At 45.5% G+C, this 15,192-nt stretch overlaps 1 protein-coding gene across 1 annotated transcript in view; it reads left to right on the top strand.

Moving 5' to 3' along the window:
* Positions 1-15,192, top strand: part of LOC142965343 (RNA-binding motif, single-stranded-interacting protein 3-like) — a 256,699-nt gene that overhangs the window by 117,036 nt on the left and 124,471 nt on the right. The window contains exon 5 of the mRNA XM_076106256.1: positions 3,808-3,866. Within this exon, the coding sequence (XP_075962371.1) occupies positions 3,808-3,866 (59 nt within the window). The remainder of the gene's footprint in view (positions 1-3,807; positions 3,867-15,192) is intronic.

Below are 15,192 nucleotides of genomic sequence, written 5' to 3'. Positions count from 1 at the left end.
AAACCTGTGCTTCACAGGGACTGCCTCTGTCACATCAAAGCCTCCCCAAGCCTGCCTGGCAGAGAGGCGAAGGAGCCACCGGCAGGGTCGTCCGCAGCCACACACACACGCGCGCCACATACATGAACAGGCTGATCCCGTCCTCCATCCGTCTCCAGTATGCCTCCATTATACGGGCAGGGAGCTGGCTCCTTCCACCTCGCCTTTTCATCTCGCCGCAGTGTCTTTGCGGTGTGCATTTGGACCACAGAAAGGATGCATTGATGAGCCATCTTTAACATTTAATGAGGCTAGCAGTGATGAGTTGGCATTGGAAAGCTACTGTCTCTCTGCTTCCCCAGAGTCCAAACAAAGTTTTAATGAGAACTTTCCCCCAATTTTGTGCCAAAAGCACTGAGCTTTTTAACTGCTTCCCAGACTGAAAGCATACAACATTTTTTTCACTTCGGTTCTGAAGCAGGGGCACACCTGTGTGCAATTAGACAGATATGCATACAGGGACAAGCATACTAGCTAGCTCAGTGGCTGGCATGTAGAGCTGGAATAAATCAATATGATCAATATCAGTATTGCGATGTAAGTTCTGTGGTTTAGTTATCACATTAACACATTACAACGTGTCTCCTCCAGGAGTTTAAGACTGTGGATGTGACAAGAAGCGATACTTCGGCACCAAGGCGATGCCAGAATTCTGAAAACGTGACGTTACTCGTCTCTCTACCTGCAGGTACGATAGGTACCGCGGATAAGGCTCTAACTAACGGTGTCCCGCCGTCCCCTGTAACGCTTCATTGTAAACAACAAATCTGTGTTGACATCGACAGGAGGAGAGCTAGTTAGCTGTTAGCAGCTGTAGGACAGCACCCTACTGGTCCAGTTTGACTAAATAACGGAGCTAACGGCTAACATACGGAGGTCGCATTGAGTTAGATTACTGCGTTCAAGTTCTATTCAGTAAAAGAAGACTATAGGGGCGAAGGTGATCATGATGTGTTCAAATCTAATCTTGTAAAATGTATGTTTTGCTAGAAACTTGAGGCGAGTCCTCTGGGATTAACAATAAATTCACAAAAAAAGGTAATAAAGGAGTGTATGTTGAAGCACATGGGATTTATTGTTTTTGACCTTGTTCTTAAATTGGGCATCGATAATTCTGGAACTTCACAGTGTAGTTTCACTGGTGTATCGATCGACTTCTGGTATTGTGACATCATTGTTGCTTTATAATTTAGTGAGTAACTTGTATGATCCTATTTGAGTGTTTTGGCTCAGTTAAAAATGTACACGATAGTTGAGATCTTTTTTTTGAAACATCACATTTCTTTTGATTGTCAGTATCTCCGAGTATGAAACCGTATGAATAGTTCCTTGACATAAACAAAATGTTGTTGTCCAGCTTTATTGTGCTATAAAATGATATAAACCATTGTTAAACATTATAATCAATCGCAAATTCTTACTCGTCGTTCTTCTCTAGTTTGTTCCTCAACAAACTGTGAAATACTGCAGTTGCTAACCCAGCTCTGCATGCTCTCTAATCACACAGCACTCACGGTTCCATGTTCGTCTTGTGTACTTCAGCTTGAGAGCGTCTCAATGTGATCAAACGTCCCGCGTTAGTCCTGTTCTGTTGCCGTAGATTATGGATCTCTAAAGCTAAAATGGCCTGTTTATCTGCTGAAGAGACAATTCACTGATTGGTGAGTGCTCCCTCTGTGTGTGTGTGTGTGTGTGTGTGTGTGTGTGTGTGTGTGTGTGTGTGTGTGTGTGTGTGTGTGTGAGTGTGTGTGAGCGTACTCACACGGTACATGTATTTGTGTGTGTGAGAGCTGGTAGTTTTCCTCTAGTAGCTCATCAGTTCATATCCACCACCCACTCCACCGCAGCATGCAGTAAATAGAGTCTCCGCCACTCGTTGAGAAATGGCACAATTATCCCCTGCTGGTGAAATATGGGCCGGGATGCACCACTGCTTCTTCCCTACAGACTGTGTGTGTGTGTGTGTGTGTGTGTGTGTGTGTGTGTGTGTGTGTGTGTGTGTGTGTGTGTGTGTGTGTGTGTGTGTGTGTGTGTGTGTGTGTGTGTGTGTGTGTGAACACAGCAAACATCCTTCCCCTCTGCTCACTCATTGTGATGTGCGTTCACCACACATGGAATTGTTCTCACTTATGTATTTATACACAAACATGTATGCATCGCATACGCAAGTTTCATTGTACAAGCGAAGTTCACACACACACACACACATGCAGTATATGCAGACATGCAGATTGGCACACACACACACACACATGCTGTACTGACAGTGCTACAATGCTTCTCGCCCTGCACACAATGCAGAATGTTGCAGTTTTAGCTGAGACAAGCAGATAGAATAACTCACTGTCAGTCAGTCAGTAAGGTCAATCTTTCAATTCCAAAAAAATAAAAAAATCATAGCAACCCACTGTGCATGCAGAACTGTGGAGTAAAGGAATGTAAGGCCTTTCCGTTGAGCAGCGAACTACAGCAGTGATGATAATAGTGAGCTTGTGTGAACCATGTCATCCTTTGTGTTCTGCTTCAGGCAAATACTACAACTTACACATCTTATGTCTCTTATATATGGGAAGTAATTCAAAAATATTGCACACTCACCTAATTGAAAACCCAAAAATGATACAGGCATCAATACCACATGCATTAACACGTAGCCCGGGTAACAAATGGATCAATCCATCAGAGGGCACCAGTAGCTCCTCCCACCATTCATACACATGATGGTCATTGTGCTCTTCCAGCTGTAAAGAAGATATCAAAATACAAAGCTTAAGTAATCAATGGGGGAAGGTTCATGGTGATATCTATTAGCTCATTTTTCTACCCTATCCACCTGTAGTGTCTACAACATGTAAGGACTTTTACAATACGTTACTTGTAAAGGCCGTTTTTCTCATACTCTGAGACAGAAATCTCCCCTTCAGTAGCTCTTACATACACCACACTTTCCAATTCCATTCCTATCTATATTCTGACGGTTTTCACAGAGGGGTTTGTTCATATATCATTCATAGCCTGATTTATACAACATTTTTTTTCCTAAAAACATGGCGAAAATGGGATTTTTATGGCAGTTTTTTTGATTTATGGTGTGATACAAGGAGGTATCTTAAATTCCATCTGCAAGAACCTTTAACTCAAATATGTCAACAGAATGAAACAAGAATTTTGAATCTGGCTTCATCAAATCTTCAGATTCATAGTAAATCCGAAGCTAGCTGTTTGGTTTATTTATAGAAACAAAATACAAGTGACCATGAATAACGTGCTCACTCTTTAAGTGCTAACTAACACCCACAAGATCAGTATGCAACAGAATGAATGAGTGTCATTGTAACCTCACTGCTGACTGCACTTTTTGCTCACAGTGTAGTCTTCAGATGTAAAAGGAATAAATCTGAACTGAATATGTTGTACTGTACACTAACGACTTCACTTTTAAGAGCGTTCGCTGTGCTTGTGTGCTTTTAGACCTTTTGAAAATGTTCAGTGACTCGCTCAAATGTCAGAGGGCTGCGCATTCATTTGAAGTCAGCCATAAACATAATGTTATTAACCTCGAGTGATTTCTCCGTCCTATGGCTTTTGACATTTGTGCGACTTTGCAAATTGCCAGTTGCAACTAAATGGCACGGCGTATGTAAAATAAGACATCTACTTAAACCGCGGGACGGCACTCTTAGTGGACTGCCCCCCCCCCCCCCCACACACACACAGTCAAAGGTGTGCAGGTCAAAAACACTCAACATCATTTCTCTGTCTTTACAGGTATGGAAAAATAGTGTCAACCAAGGCCATCCTGGATAAAAACACCAACCAGTGCAAAGGTAAGTCATTACTTTGTCCGTCTTGTACGCGCTTGTTTTAGTGCACCAGCCATCACTCTTAAGAGCATGTCTTGTCACGGCGAACAGCAATTCCAGCCGTAAATTTAGACATCAGCCGAGGAAGCCTTGCACCGTAAATCAGTGATTTAGCGAGTAGCTGGCTCAACGCTGCAGGAAGGCTTCGGGTAAACAACCCGCTCTCAGACGTCCCCTCCCTGTCTCCGCTTCTATTTCCTGTGGAACACCCATCATTTTGTGTGTTTTTTGGTCAAAGGTTCATTCACAGTGAATGGTGCGCACATGCAGCGATGACATTAGCGTTCTCGTTTTGAACCTGTTTCTTGTGCACGCAGGCACGCTGCACGCATTTACACGCTTGAACGTCCGCGCATACTCGACCAATTAGAGGGCTAACGAGGTAGCTGGGATTTTATTAACCGTTTACTATCGTTGTCACACTCACCTGCTCGGGGTCTTGGCTCCGGCTTCACTTCAGCCACCGGCCTCGCATTGGCTGTAAATACATTTCACGCGCTTTTTTCTTTTTGTGACCAATCAGTCGGTAATGATCAAGACCAGTCTTCAGTGAAGAAAGAGGGAGAGAGAGAGAGAGAGGGAGAGAGAACGAAGCAATAGCGAGATGAGAAAAAAGAAAAAAAAAGATTAGTGTGCTACTTGCCCCGAGGTGTCTGGCAGCACTGTTTAAAAGCTATTGAAGTTCCATCAATACTTTTAATTGCTTTTTGTGGTTTCCCGGCTCTGAAGTGTGGCCTTTCAAGGTGAAGCTGCCTTCTTAACCCTGCTCCACACCTGAGTTTATCCTGCCAGGCATGCTCAGGGTCAAAATGCTGAGGAAAATAACCTCTAGCCTGTTAGAGGATGGAGAGAGAGAGAGAAAAAGAAAAGGTTGATTATCTTGACTGGTCCTTTTCTTTGCGAGTCCTACGGGCTATGAAAGACGAGACTGGATGCATGTTAGTATGAAGGATGTATCTGCAGGTCGAAGGACACAGCACAGGGTGGCTAGGAAAAACAATGTAGAGGAAGGTTAGACTTCTGTAGTCGGTCTCTAAACGCTTCTGTGAGACCGAACACAATCTCCCTGCTTTTGTTGCTAACACTGTGTTTGAGTCGTGTGCTTGTTAAGCCTGTCGTAGCAGAAACACATCCACAGAACTGTTCTTGCTACAGCTGCTCTGCTAACGTGCTAACAGACACACACAGGCGGTGCTGCTGCTGCTCAGAGTTTAATAATCTCGTAGCGGTCGCTGGGTCCTCCAGAATCTCCGGCTCTCTCCCTTGGAGCCACGTCTGAGACGGCGTCGGCTGAAAGTGTGCTGTCCCCACGTGGCATCACGGTGCATCCCCGCACATGTATAGATTAACGGTTGAATGTGTTGAATTTCGGACATGTAAGGGGCATCTTACAGGTAGGTTTGCATCTAAAACTCCCCAGACGTTTGCTCGGTGGAGATCTCAGTCGGTCTGGTATCGCGTGACTACGGTGAGGTAAACCGCTTCCAATTTCTGCGATGAAAGAAATGCACTGTGCTCGCTCCCAGGTTATGCCTTTGCCTTGAGTTAAAAATCAGCTTGGCTTAGCACTGTGTGGTGTGGGAGACAATGTTTCCCATAAGTCACCCTCCTGGAATGCAGCGCTGCAGAGAGGCCAAAAAGCAAACATAAGCAGACGTATTTTATGACTGGAAAGGATGGTCCTGCTCTGCATTCAGCGAGAGGAGGAGGTGTCTACAAAGAGTGTGAGGAGAAGGACTCAGTAACCTTGAAGAGAAAAATACAGTCCTTTAGTGTTTGACAGAAAGGTTGAAGGAGAAGCGAAACGGCGCGAAAACAACATTCCCACATTTGCCACAACTCTGCATCTCTCCCCCACACGTATCTCACTATCTCGTGAGAGGTGAGCCGGTATCAGAGCATTAACGAGGCACGCAGGTGCATTGAAGCCCGGTGGGCCGGCGTGCGTCCGCGCTCCCGGTAACAAAGCGAAGATCGACACATCGCCCTGATGTAGTCACGCATTGTTTCCAGTCATTTGACCCCCGGCGACCCTGATACTTGTTTAAATGCCAGGGCCGGCGGCTTATCGCTGCCGTGCCGCCGTCACACGGGCGAGCATCCCTCTCCTCCCGCTCCACCTCCTCGCCTCCCCCTTGTGTTATTTGCGTTTTGCTTCAGTTCAGTGAGCGCGCCGCCGTAAACAATGTGAGAGGAATGGGATAGAGAAGAGGTCAGGACCAGTCATCTCCGCCACAGAGAAAGATCGGCAATCAGCCCGTCGGAAAAAAAAGAAGAGGGGATCATATCTTCTACTCGCTGTTTCTCTGCTTGATTGTCGAAGTTTTTAGACATCTAGATCCCATATGGATCTAGTGCTGCTAGATGACTATATTTCAACATCTAGCAGGCTCAGCTTGAGGCAGAGTTTACGGGATCTCCTTGTCATATTTCTTGGGAAAAGCTTTACAAAAGTGGTTTGATTGTTGACATAAACTATAGAGCTAGTGAACAGGTTTACCAGTTAGATGCCACCACAGCTTGTTTACTTGAGCCTACAACTAAAATCGTTATATAGGGACTGCAGGGATTCGTATGTGTACACACTCTGTACCCACAGGCCTTTAGCCATTCTGTTGCTAGGGCAACAGCTTTGGTCCACTTCCTGGCAGCTTCTGCATCAACAAACAACACAACGGGAAATACAAATGTTTACAATGTTTATGCTGTCAAGTCTGAACAGGTCCTCGTGCTTTGTATGATATTATTTCACTTTACTTAAAGTTCGTGAATGTTAAATGCAGACGGCTGCTTTTCCACAGCAGGCGTTCTGCTGGTCGGGTCGATATAAAACGTCTATAAAAAGATGACATTGAATGTGAGAGAGATGATGGGAAGGCGGACCGCTGATGATATGTGAGATGGAATAGTGAGCGTGGGAGCGTTGAAAAACAGTGATGACGCTCTCTGTACTTACAGGTCAGATGTTAGGGAAATGCGTATCTTAGTGTGCGCCTAAACATGAGCCAACACACGTATGACGCCCACGCGCGAACATGAACACCCACACCCACACACACACGCTTTCTCCCCACTATACATCCATCTATTTGCCCCCTCAGTGGACGCGTGTGTTTGAAGCCACGTACCACGTCGCAAAAAAAAATAAAATAACGACACACCAAGACCATGTAATACACCTCTCCCACGCACTCGAACACAAAGGGCGCACAAAGACTGATCGTACCCCCCCCCCACCCCCAATCCGTCTGCCCGAGGTGTGTTGGGCTCCTGCAGCAGCAGCAGTGGCCACGCAACAGATCCATCAATCCTCTTCCTAACATCACAGCATGTGTGCCTGCCTGCCTGTCTGCCTTTTCTGGCTGCTCTCCTCCACCACCGCACCACGCAGGCCTTCCCAGCGCTGACTCACTCCCTCGCTCCCTGCCTTACTCTATGACACACACACACACACACATTTGTACTTTTGCAAGGGTACACAACAGTCCCATACACACCGTGCATGCCCATAAATGCACACACATGCTTTGGATGTAGCCCAGCTCAGAGAGAAATGCTAACAGGAAGTTGTGAAAGGGCCTTAGGGCTGTCGAGCGCTGTGGGTAAGAGGAGGCATTCAGCTCTTCATCTCTCTCTGTTTTGCTCTCATTGCTCCTCCGCACTCTCACACCGCTCCTCCTTCCCCTGTTTTGTCTCTTTTACTTTTCTCCCTCGATCTCATACACAAAAAGGGATGGATTGTGGGGAACCCAAAACTGCGCGTTTGCCATCCGTGCCCACGAGGGCCTCTTAAAAGGCAGCGGCTGCGTTTGAAATAAAGCAGGGCCGACCGAATGGAGACGTTTTAGTTTTTTCCTGCCAGAGCCCGGAGGCAGAGGAAATGACCTCAGCCCTCTGAAGGACCTCCGTTTCCCCCCTCCGCCGCCGGGAGATAATGCTGCGTCGAGATTCACCAGCCTGACTGGCGCTCTGCCGCGACGGACCACCGCACTGACCGGTGGCAGACAGATGAGATGAGAAGATAGTCCCTCGTGGCCGTGTGTTTCGGCAGTTTGCTGTTGTCTTTCCTTTCTTCGCCCTGTAACACGCCATCCATTTTTCTATGAGGATGTTTATAAAACTCACAAGGGCATTACATAAACCTGCATCTTGAACGAATCACTGTCGCCTTTACTCCATTATGTGGGTGACTTGATGTGAAACAGGCCAACTTCCTATTTGGTCCCAGGAAGTCCAATCACGTTTGAAGTGTCTAAACAATTGTTTGCATATATTAAAGTGATAAAATGTTTGGTTTAATAAAAATGTAGTTTTCTAATGTAGCAGAACGTCTTTGCATACTGTTCCTGAAAACTCTTTTGAATACTGAATCACCGTTTGCCGAGCTGGGCTGGCTGCAATTTAACAGCCTGTCAGAAGCTTGACCATTACAATGCGAAGCATCCAACGCCCTTACCAGAGCGTCAGCCCTAATGGAGAAATATCGGCAATGTTACATTCTATAAAAACAGATTTATTGCTGCATCAGTGCCTGAGTGGAGTATTGCATGACTCCGAGCATAAGGGCTGTTGATGAACGAGGTGACGCTCTCCAAAAAGACCTGTTTTTCATTGTCACGTCCATGTGTATCTGTGTGTTTGGGTTGGGGTGGGAAAGAGGGGGAGGGAGTGGAGTGGGGGAGGCAGAAAAGGCAGAGAGTGCTTTTTGCATCCGTTATTGGTTTCTCATTAGAGGGCTGAGATATAAACATTTGTCTATGTTGTACACGGTGCCGGCGCAATTAAGGATTCTCTTTGCCGCCCCCTCTGCCCTTTGAAAGTGAATTATGTGCAGATGAGAATCTCGACTGAAATGTGGCCAACAGTGGACCTTCTCCAAATGCCTCAGCTCCCTGAAAGCCCGTTCCAGGAAGAGGCGAGAGCGGCCGGGGGAGCGAGGGAGAGGGAGCGCGTGCCGTTTTCCTGCTTTGCATTGCGTATTAATGACTCTAATTAGCAATAGCTGAGGGATAATCACATTGATTTGGACAGATTCAGCATGCGGCGCCTCACTGGATAACACCCGCAGCCTTTGTTAGCATCACATGCACAAACAAATGCACACACACACACACAAAAAAAAAATCCCTTTTCTCCCCCCCCCCCCCCCCCCCCCCCCGCCCCCCCTTGCCTCCCCTACACCCTCCCCCCTCTGTCTCCATTCCAGTAAGTTCCAAGTTGGCCGTCCACCAAGTAGGCATCTGATTGGCCAAGTTTGACGTAAATAGAAGCGGCCTGGGCCATAGGCGCTGCGTTCCTTGAGCTCTGACCTTTTGCCCCCCCCCCCCCCCCACACACACACACCCCTCCACTTCCTGTGCTGTTCTTGGATGCAGCGCGGTCGTCGGCTGTACATGTGTGCGTATTTTGAGGGACTGCGTGTGTGCGGTGGAGGTCGCGGTGAGGTGAAACCCAGGGGCCGCAGAGTCACAGATCAAAATAGACCACGGTTTCCCGGGAACATTTTGCACACAGATTCGTTGCAGATTGGAGGAATTTGTTTTGTTTCTGAAGCGTTGTTGTTGACTCTCCGTCTTGTGGATCCAAACAGAGAACGAAAATTCCGTAACGAACTTCGACAAAGTACAAGCAGACCCTTGGGGATTATCTGGTGCAGATGTTTGTTACCACCGAGGCCTCTTCTTCTCTCGTCATCGGCTAATTCTTTGCCTTGATTGTTGACATAATGCCTCAGAGGGCACTGGTGGAAGGTAAGGGGGGCGTACCTCCAGTCATCTCTTATCCTGGACCTAACCCCGTGGATGACGGGAGGGGAAACCGCAGTGAGGGATTCGGCCGTCCACTGACCTGCCAAGGCCCCGGCCCCCGTGCACATCCCCTGACTAATGATCCCACCCTTGATTGGTTAAGGAAGGCATTAATCATAACTGCAATGAAGAGGAAGGCCAGCTGGGGGCGGCCAGGCCGTTCCTCATGAACGACTAACAGATGCAAAGGAAAGCGTCGCATAGAGGGAACGGGAGACTCTATGTCTAGATTTTTAATGTCCGTCTGTACCTGGAGATTCTCCTCATGCTACGAGGGCGCCGGATTTGCATTGATCTGGCTTTCGTTCAAATATTTACCCGTTCCTCTCGTCTCGCTGGTGGCGCGTTCAGGTACCCGACGTGATAACGTTGCTTATTTCAACCTGCCGCTCAAAAGGGGGGTTAATGTGGTGGTGCACGAGACGGCACCCAGCACGAATACTAACGGTGCAAATCCCCCGGAATAGTCGGAGTGATGGGAGTGCGGTTATTTTAAGACGCTCTGTAGGTGGAGTGAGAGAGAAGTGTGGGGAAAAAAGGACCGCACCTGCTCTTTGTGTCAAAAAGTGCTTATACTGCTTGTGGCATTTTCACATCAACGGGTACCATAATGAGCAGCTATCCAGGGTTGTTTGACATTCTAACCTGAGTGTGTGTAGGTGTGTGTGTGTGTGTTCTTTGGTGGTTCTGTATAGCCACTCAGTGTTTTTCTTGCCCCGGGTCTCGTTTTAACAACCTCTTGACAAGTAATTAACACCCTTCTGGTCTCAAACCTCTCATGAGTGCTCTTCACGTGTTGCACCAAACACGTCGGCGTTTGCCATTAAGCTAGCGTGCTGATGGAGCTGAGCAGCGATGTTATCAACAGATCTTGAATGAAGACCATATCTGCACAGTTTAGGAGACGTCTTTTTTTCTGCTAATTTAAATCAGTGAATGTCAGCAATGAGGAGACATTCTCCCAACGTGTGAATGCTGTATATTTGAATGTTTTAGCACCACAGCGTGGATTTTAACATAATTATAGACCTCTTATAACACACATATTTTAAATGGCGCCTCGTCTGTCATGCTGGATTTATAGCTGAGAATGCAGCTGAAGCCATATGGTGCTGTGCTATAGCAGAGTGTGGACGGATAGGAATTAATTAAGGAACAAAGGAAGGAGGGTAAAAAAAGGAAGAAAAATGATGATGAGCTAAATGAAGAAGAAAGGAAGGCTGAGACGGAAAAGAGATCATTATTGTGAATCCAGATGTTAAAATACTTTAATATTCAACCTTTTGAAAATGTTAATCTAACATATTATTTCACATTTCATCCCTGCTTCATGGTGACACTTACTGCAGGCTGATTTGCCAGTCAATATAAAGAACAGCAACATTACTACTATTTATCTAAAAAGCGTGTCACAGACATGAAACAAAGTCAAAATTTATTTTAAACTCAACACTTCCTGCTTCCATGTTCTAAATGAAAGCCCTCTAGCGTCTTTCTGTCGACAGAATCCCTTCATTTGCTGACACAAGGCTTTTATTTTGAAAGGTTTGCCGTACAGTATTATGAAAAACGCGGTGACTTGCACAGCTCTATTAATTAATAGAGTACTGGCTTTTAATTGTGGATTGTTATTATTTGTTACAGATGAGCACACGCTTCTAAACCGTTTTATGTCTAAAATAAACACACATGACATTTATTATGAAATCAAATGAAAAATTGTGGCCCGGGCGTCAGGGTCACATGAACAGTTTCATCCCTTGCGTGCATCCAATCTCTCCCACGTCTGCAGGGGCATCGCTGCTGCACCGAACCCATCTGAAACATTTGCACAGATATTGGATGTCCAGTTTGTCTTCGGCACAATGAGCTGCCAGTGGCCCCTTTGGCCGTGAGCCCTGGCTCTCTGCCCTCTACAAATCCCGACTGCAGCTCTCTGACAAGGACACTCCTACACCTGCAGAGAAGATGACAAGAAATACAATACAGCCAATGGGTCGGCTGCTTCAGCCCAAGACGAATGCTTTAGCTATAAATCCATGCTGCAGGGTTGATAAGTTAATTGCCTGTACCGCTATCTCCTCGCCTGTGTCTAATATGGAAGAGCCCTCTGTGAGAGTCATTTCACTACAGATAGTGTTGTCTCCAAGCGCGAGGCAGCCAGGATGGCGACACTGGACCAGTAAAGGAGGGATCTTAATTTTGAGTCGGTGCTAGAGCTGCAGTCCGCGGGTGCATGAGAGTGGTTTCATGTGTTTGTGCTTGCATGTTGTTGCTGATCTCCCTGATGTGTCTTTCGGTTCACGTGTGCACAAACGCTGTGTGGAGTTGAGCGGTTGCAGATTTTGTAGGATGTCACATATAGATGAGGTTCTGGTATTATTGGTATTGTTTAGGGCTGCACAATTGATCGTAACAATGCCTAGTGCAATTATTAAATCGCTGGAGGTTATTTGTTAAAGATAAGATAATCCTTTATTAGTCCCACAGCGGGGAAAGTTGCAGGATTTCAGCAGCAAAGTGGACAGTGCAACAAGAGACGTCAGCAGAAAACAAAACAAGTACAATAGATAGTCAAACAGTAAAGGTATAATAAATAAGTCAATCACAACAAAACAACAAAAGCTACAAATACAATATAATCAGAATGAGTGGTTGGATATTAATACACATACAGTATGAGGTAGAAAATATGAAGGGTTTATATTGCACATACGTACATTGCATTGATATTGATATTGCACATGAGAGAATGAATGAATGAGTAAAAAAAGTAAAAAATAAACGTGTGTGTGTGTGTGTGTTTTGCAGATGTTTCTCATTGGGAGAGCCTTCAACTGAAAGATAGATTTATGGTCTTGCCCTGTTTACTCACTTACCCTCACATACACACAGGCACAAACACACACACACACACACACACACACACACACACACACACCAGAGTTTAGTGGAGGGTAGCCACAAAATGTATCATCAGTCACCACTGGTGGTGCAGGATGAATGGAGAAGGACAGAGGAATGCAGTGCCAGCGAGGATGCTCTCCTCTGGGTTTGGAGTGTGACCACGGCGGTCTGGACTTGGCCGCAGTTAGTCATGGATGCCATCTCGCTATTTAAACACCCCCCCCCCCCCCCCCGTCAGTGTTTGCACAGCTTACCGCGGCATCACACAAGCACCACCCGCCCCTCCTGCAGGGCAGGGAGGCTGGGCAAACCCCCAAACTGACCAGAGACATCTATAAATGTGCAAGCGGTAACATATTTTTACAGCTTCTCTTCATTCATGTATGGAGGTTTCTTTTTGAATTGTTTCTGTGAGGTCAAAACTTTATTTTCCTTAATGACCACAGAGACCAATTATTTTATATTACATAAAAAATATTTGTATTATTTGTTCACCTTTTATTATATCATTAATCACTTAATCAATTAGTCTAAATGAGTCCAGAAAAATACAGAACATTTCACTCTCTTAATTGATTGACAGCCATCAATTAATTGATCGTCATCAACCATTTCATTGATCAAGTCATTATTTTAGTCATTCATCACGGAAAAAATCTAATATTTGCTGGTTCGAGTGTCGCAAATGTGAGAATTGTGTCCTTTACTCTGTTGTAGATCATTGTAAACTGAATATATTTGGGTTTTGGAATGTTTATTATATTATATACATTTATTATAAAGTCCATTTCAATCACCTTGGGCTCTTTTTTCACTCTTTTCTGACGGTTTATAAACTGAATTATTAAAACGATCAACAAATGAATGGTTAGCTGCAGCCCTAAACGTCTCACTTGAGAAGTGGGAACCACTGAATATTTGGCTTTTTTTCGTTGATTAATGACTCCATTCTGAAAAATAATGATCAATTAATTTACATTTCATCAACAAATGTATGAATTGACTAATCATTTCAGCACCACATGCTACTGCACACACAGAATTGACTCGCAAAAATCCAAAATCACATGTTAGCGAGGTTTTAACAATGAACGTACTGTAAGATGGAACGTGATGCGGCGCTATGGCCGCACCATGAATCATAAGAATCATATTACAGGCATTGTTATGCATATTTGTCCATGGTGCGGCGCATCTATCTCCTCCATTAACCATAATTACTTTTATACATGCAAACCACGAATTAAGATTGGTGTAACCGCAATGATTAATCTCCAATGTGCGACAGCAGCTTCAGTCCTCCTCTTGATGACTCACAAGGACGTAAACAATTACACTGTTTGCCCCGTTCGCCATTGTAATGCTCCGTGACTTGCCGTTGATTCATTATTCATACTTAGGGCATTATTATTCCATTGTATGCTGTGCAAAATGAGATCATTAGCGCTGAATATTAGAATGTGAAAAATGTGAAAATATTGGGGGAAATTGGTGGTGGATGTAGTGGCTAGGAAACCCCAAACAATCCCGACTATTAGCAGATAAAAAATGGTAATTTCCCCAGAAGTAATTAGGATTAGCATAATTTGACGGCGCATGAATGATGCGTGGATGATTGATACGTCGATACACGCACTGTAATGAGTCCCTTATCTGCGCTCTCCACGGAAGACTTTTGTGCTGAGCGTAGCCCGAGGTGGCATCATCTATACTGTAGTCCTACACCTCCGTTAGAGAGCGCCCTGCCTCACGCACACACACACACACACACACACACACACACACGCACACACACACATGCGAGCACAGTCAGTGGGCCCGCAGTAGAAGCAGTGGTAGCATAGCACCATCCTGTAGTAACTGATTGAAGATGGTCCTTTTATCTTGACAGGCTCCCTGTTAAAGCCAGACCAGGAAATATGATATGGCAGCTCATGTCCTCTTTATTCCTCTCAGAGAGACAGTCTGTGTGTCTGTACATACCCCATGTGTGTGTATGTGTGTGTGTGTGTGTGTGTGTGTGTGTATGTGGGCTCGAGTCACCGTGTGCGTGCGCACATTAGTGTGCAGCTGCACACCATTATCAGCGGCCACGTATGCAGTCAGTCACTTTGAGCCGCTTTTAAGTGACAGCTATCGATTGGATGTTTGTGTTGTTGCAGAGGCTTCAAAGCAACACCTTGCCCTCTGTATCCCACTTAAGATGGGAAGCCGCATTGAATACAGTAGGAGGACAGCATGTACTTGCTTCCAGGAAACACACTCCTCTGTGTGTGCGTGTGCGAGTGCGGGTGTTGTTAAAAAAACGTGTGAGATGTGATGTTTTCAATGGAGTGTAGTGTTTCTTGACCCCCCCGCTTCTTCTTCACAACTCAATAGGCTGTTTCTTCTGCTCGATGACAAACCAAACAACATAAATACAGTAGCGGGACCTACAAACACACACACACACACACACACACACACACACGTAGACACAGTACCTGGTAATTCCGTACACACTGGATAAATCAAGACACCTTCAGCTAATCCAAAACTTTAAACCAACAGCGACTGGAGCTGCAGCCAATCAAAAT

Source organism: Anarhichas minor, unplaced genomic scaffold (genome assembly GCF_050575085.1).
Source record: "Anarhichas minor isolate MPS153535 unplaced genomic scaffold, ASM5057508v1 ptg000033l, whole genome shotgun sequence".
Taxonomy (NCBI): domain Eukaryota; kingdom Metazoa; phylum Chordata; class Actinopteri; order Perciformes; family Anarhichadidae; genus Anarhichas; species Anarhichas minor.
This window is presented reverse-complemented; position numbering and strand designations above follow the sequence as displayed.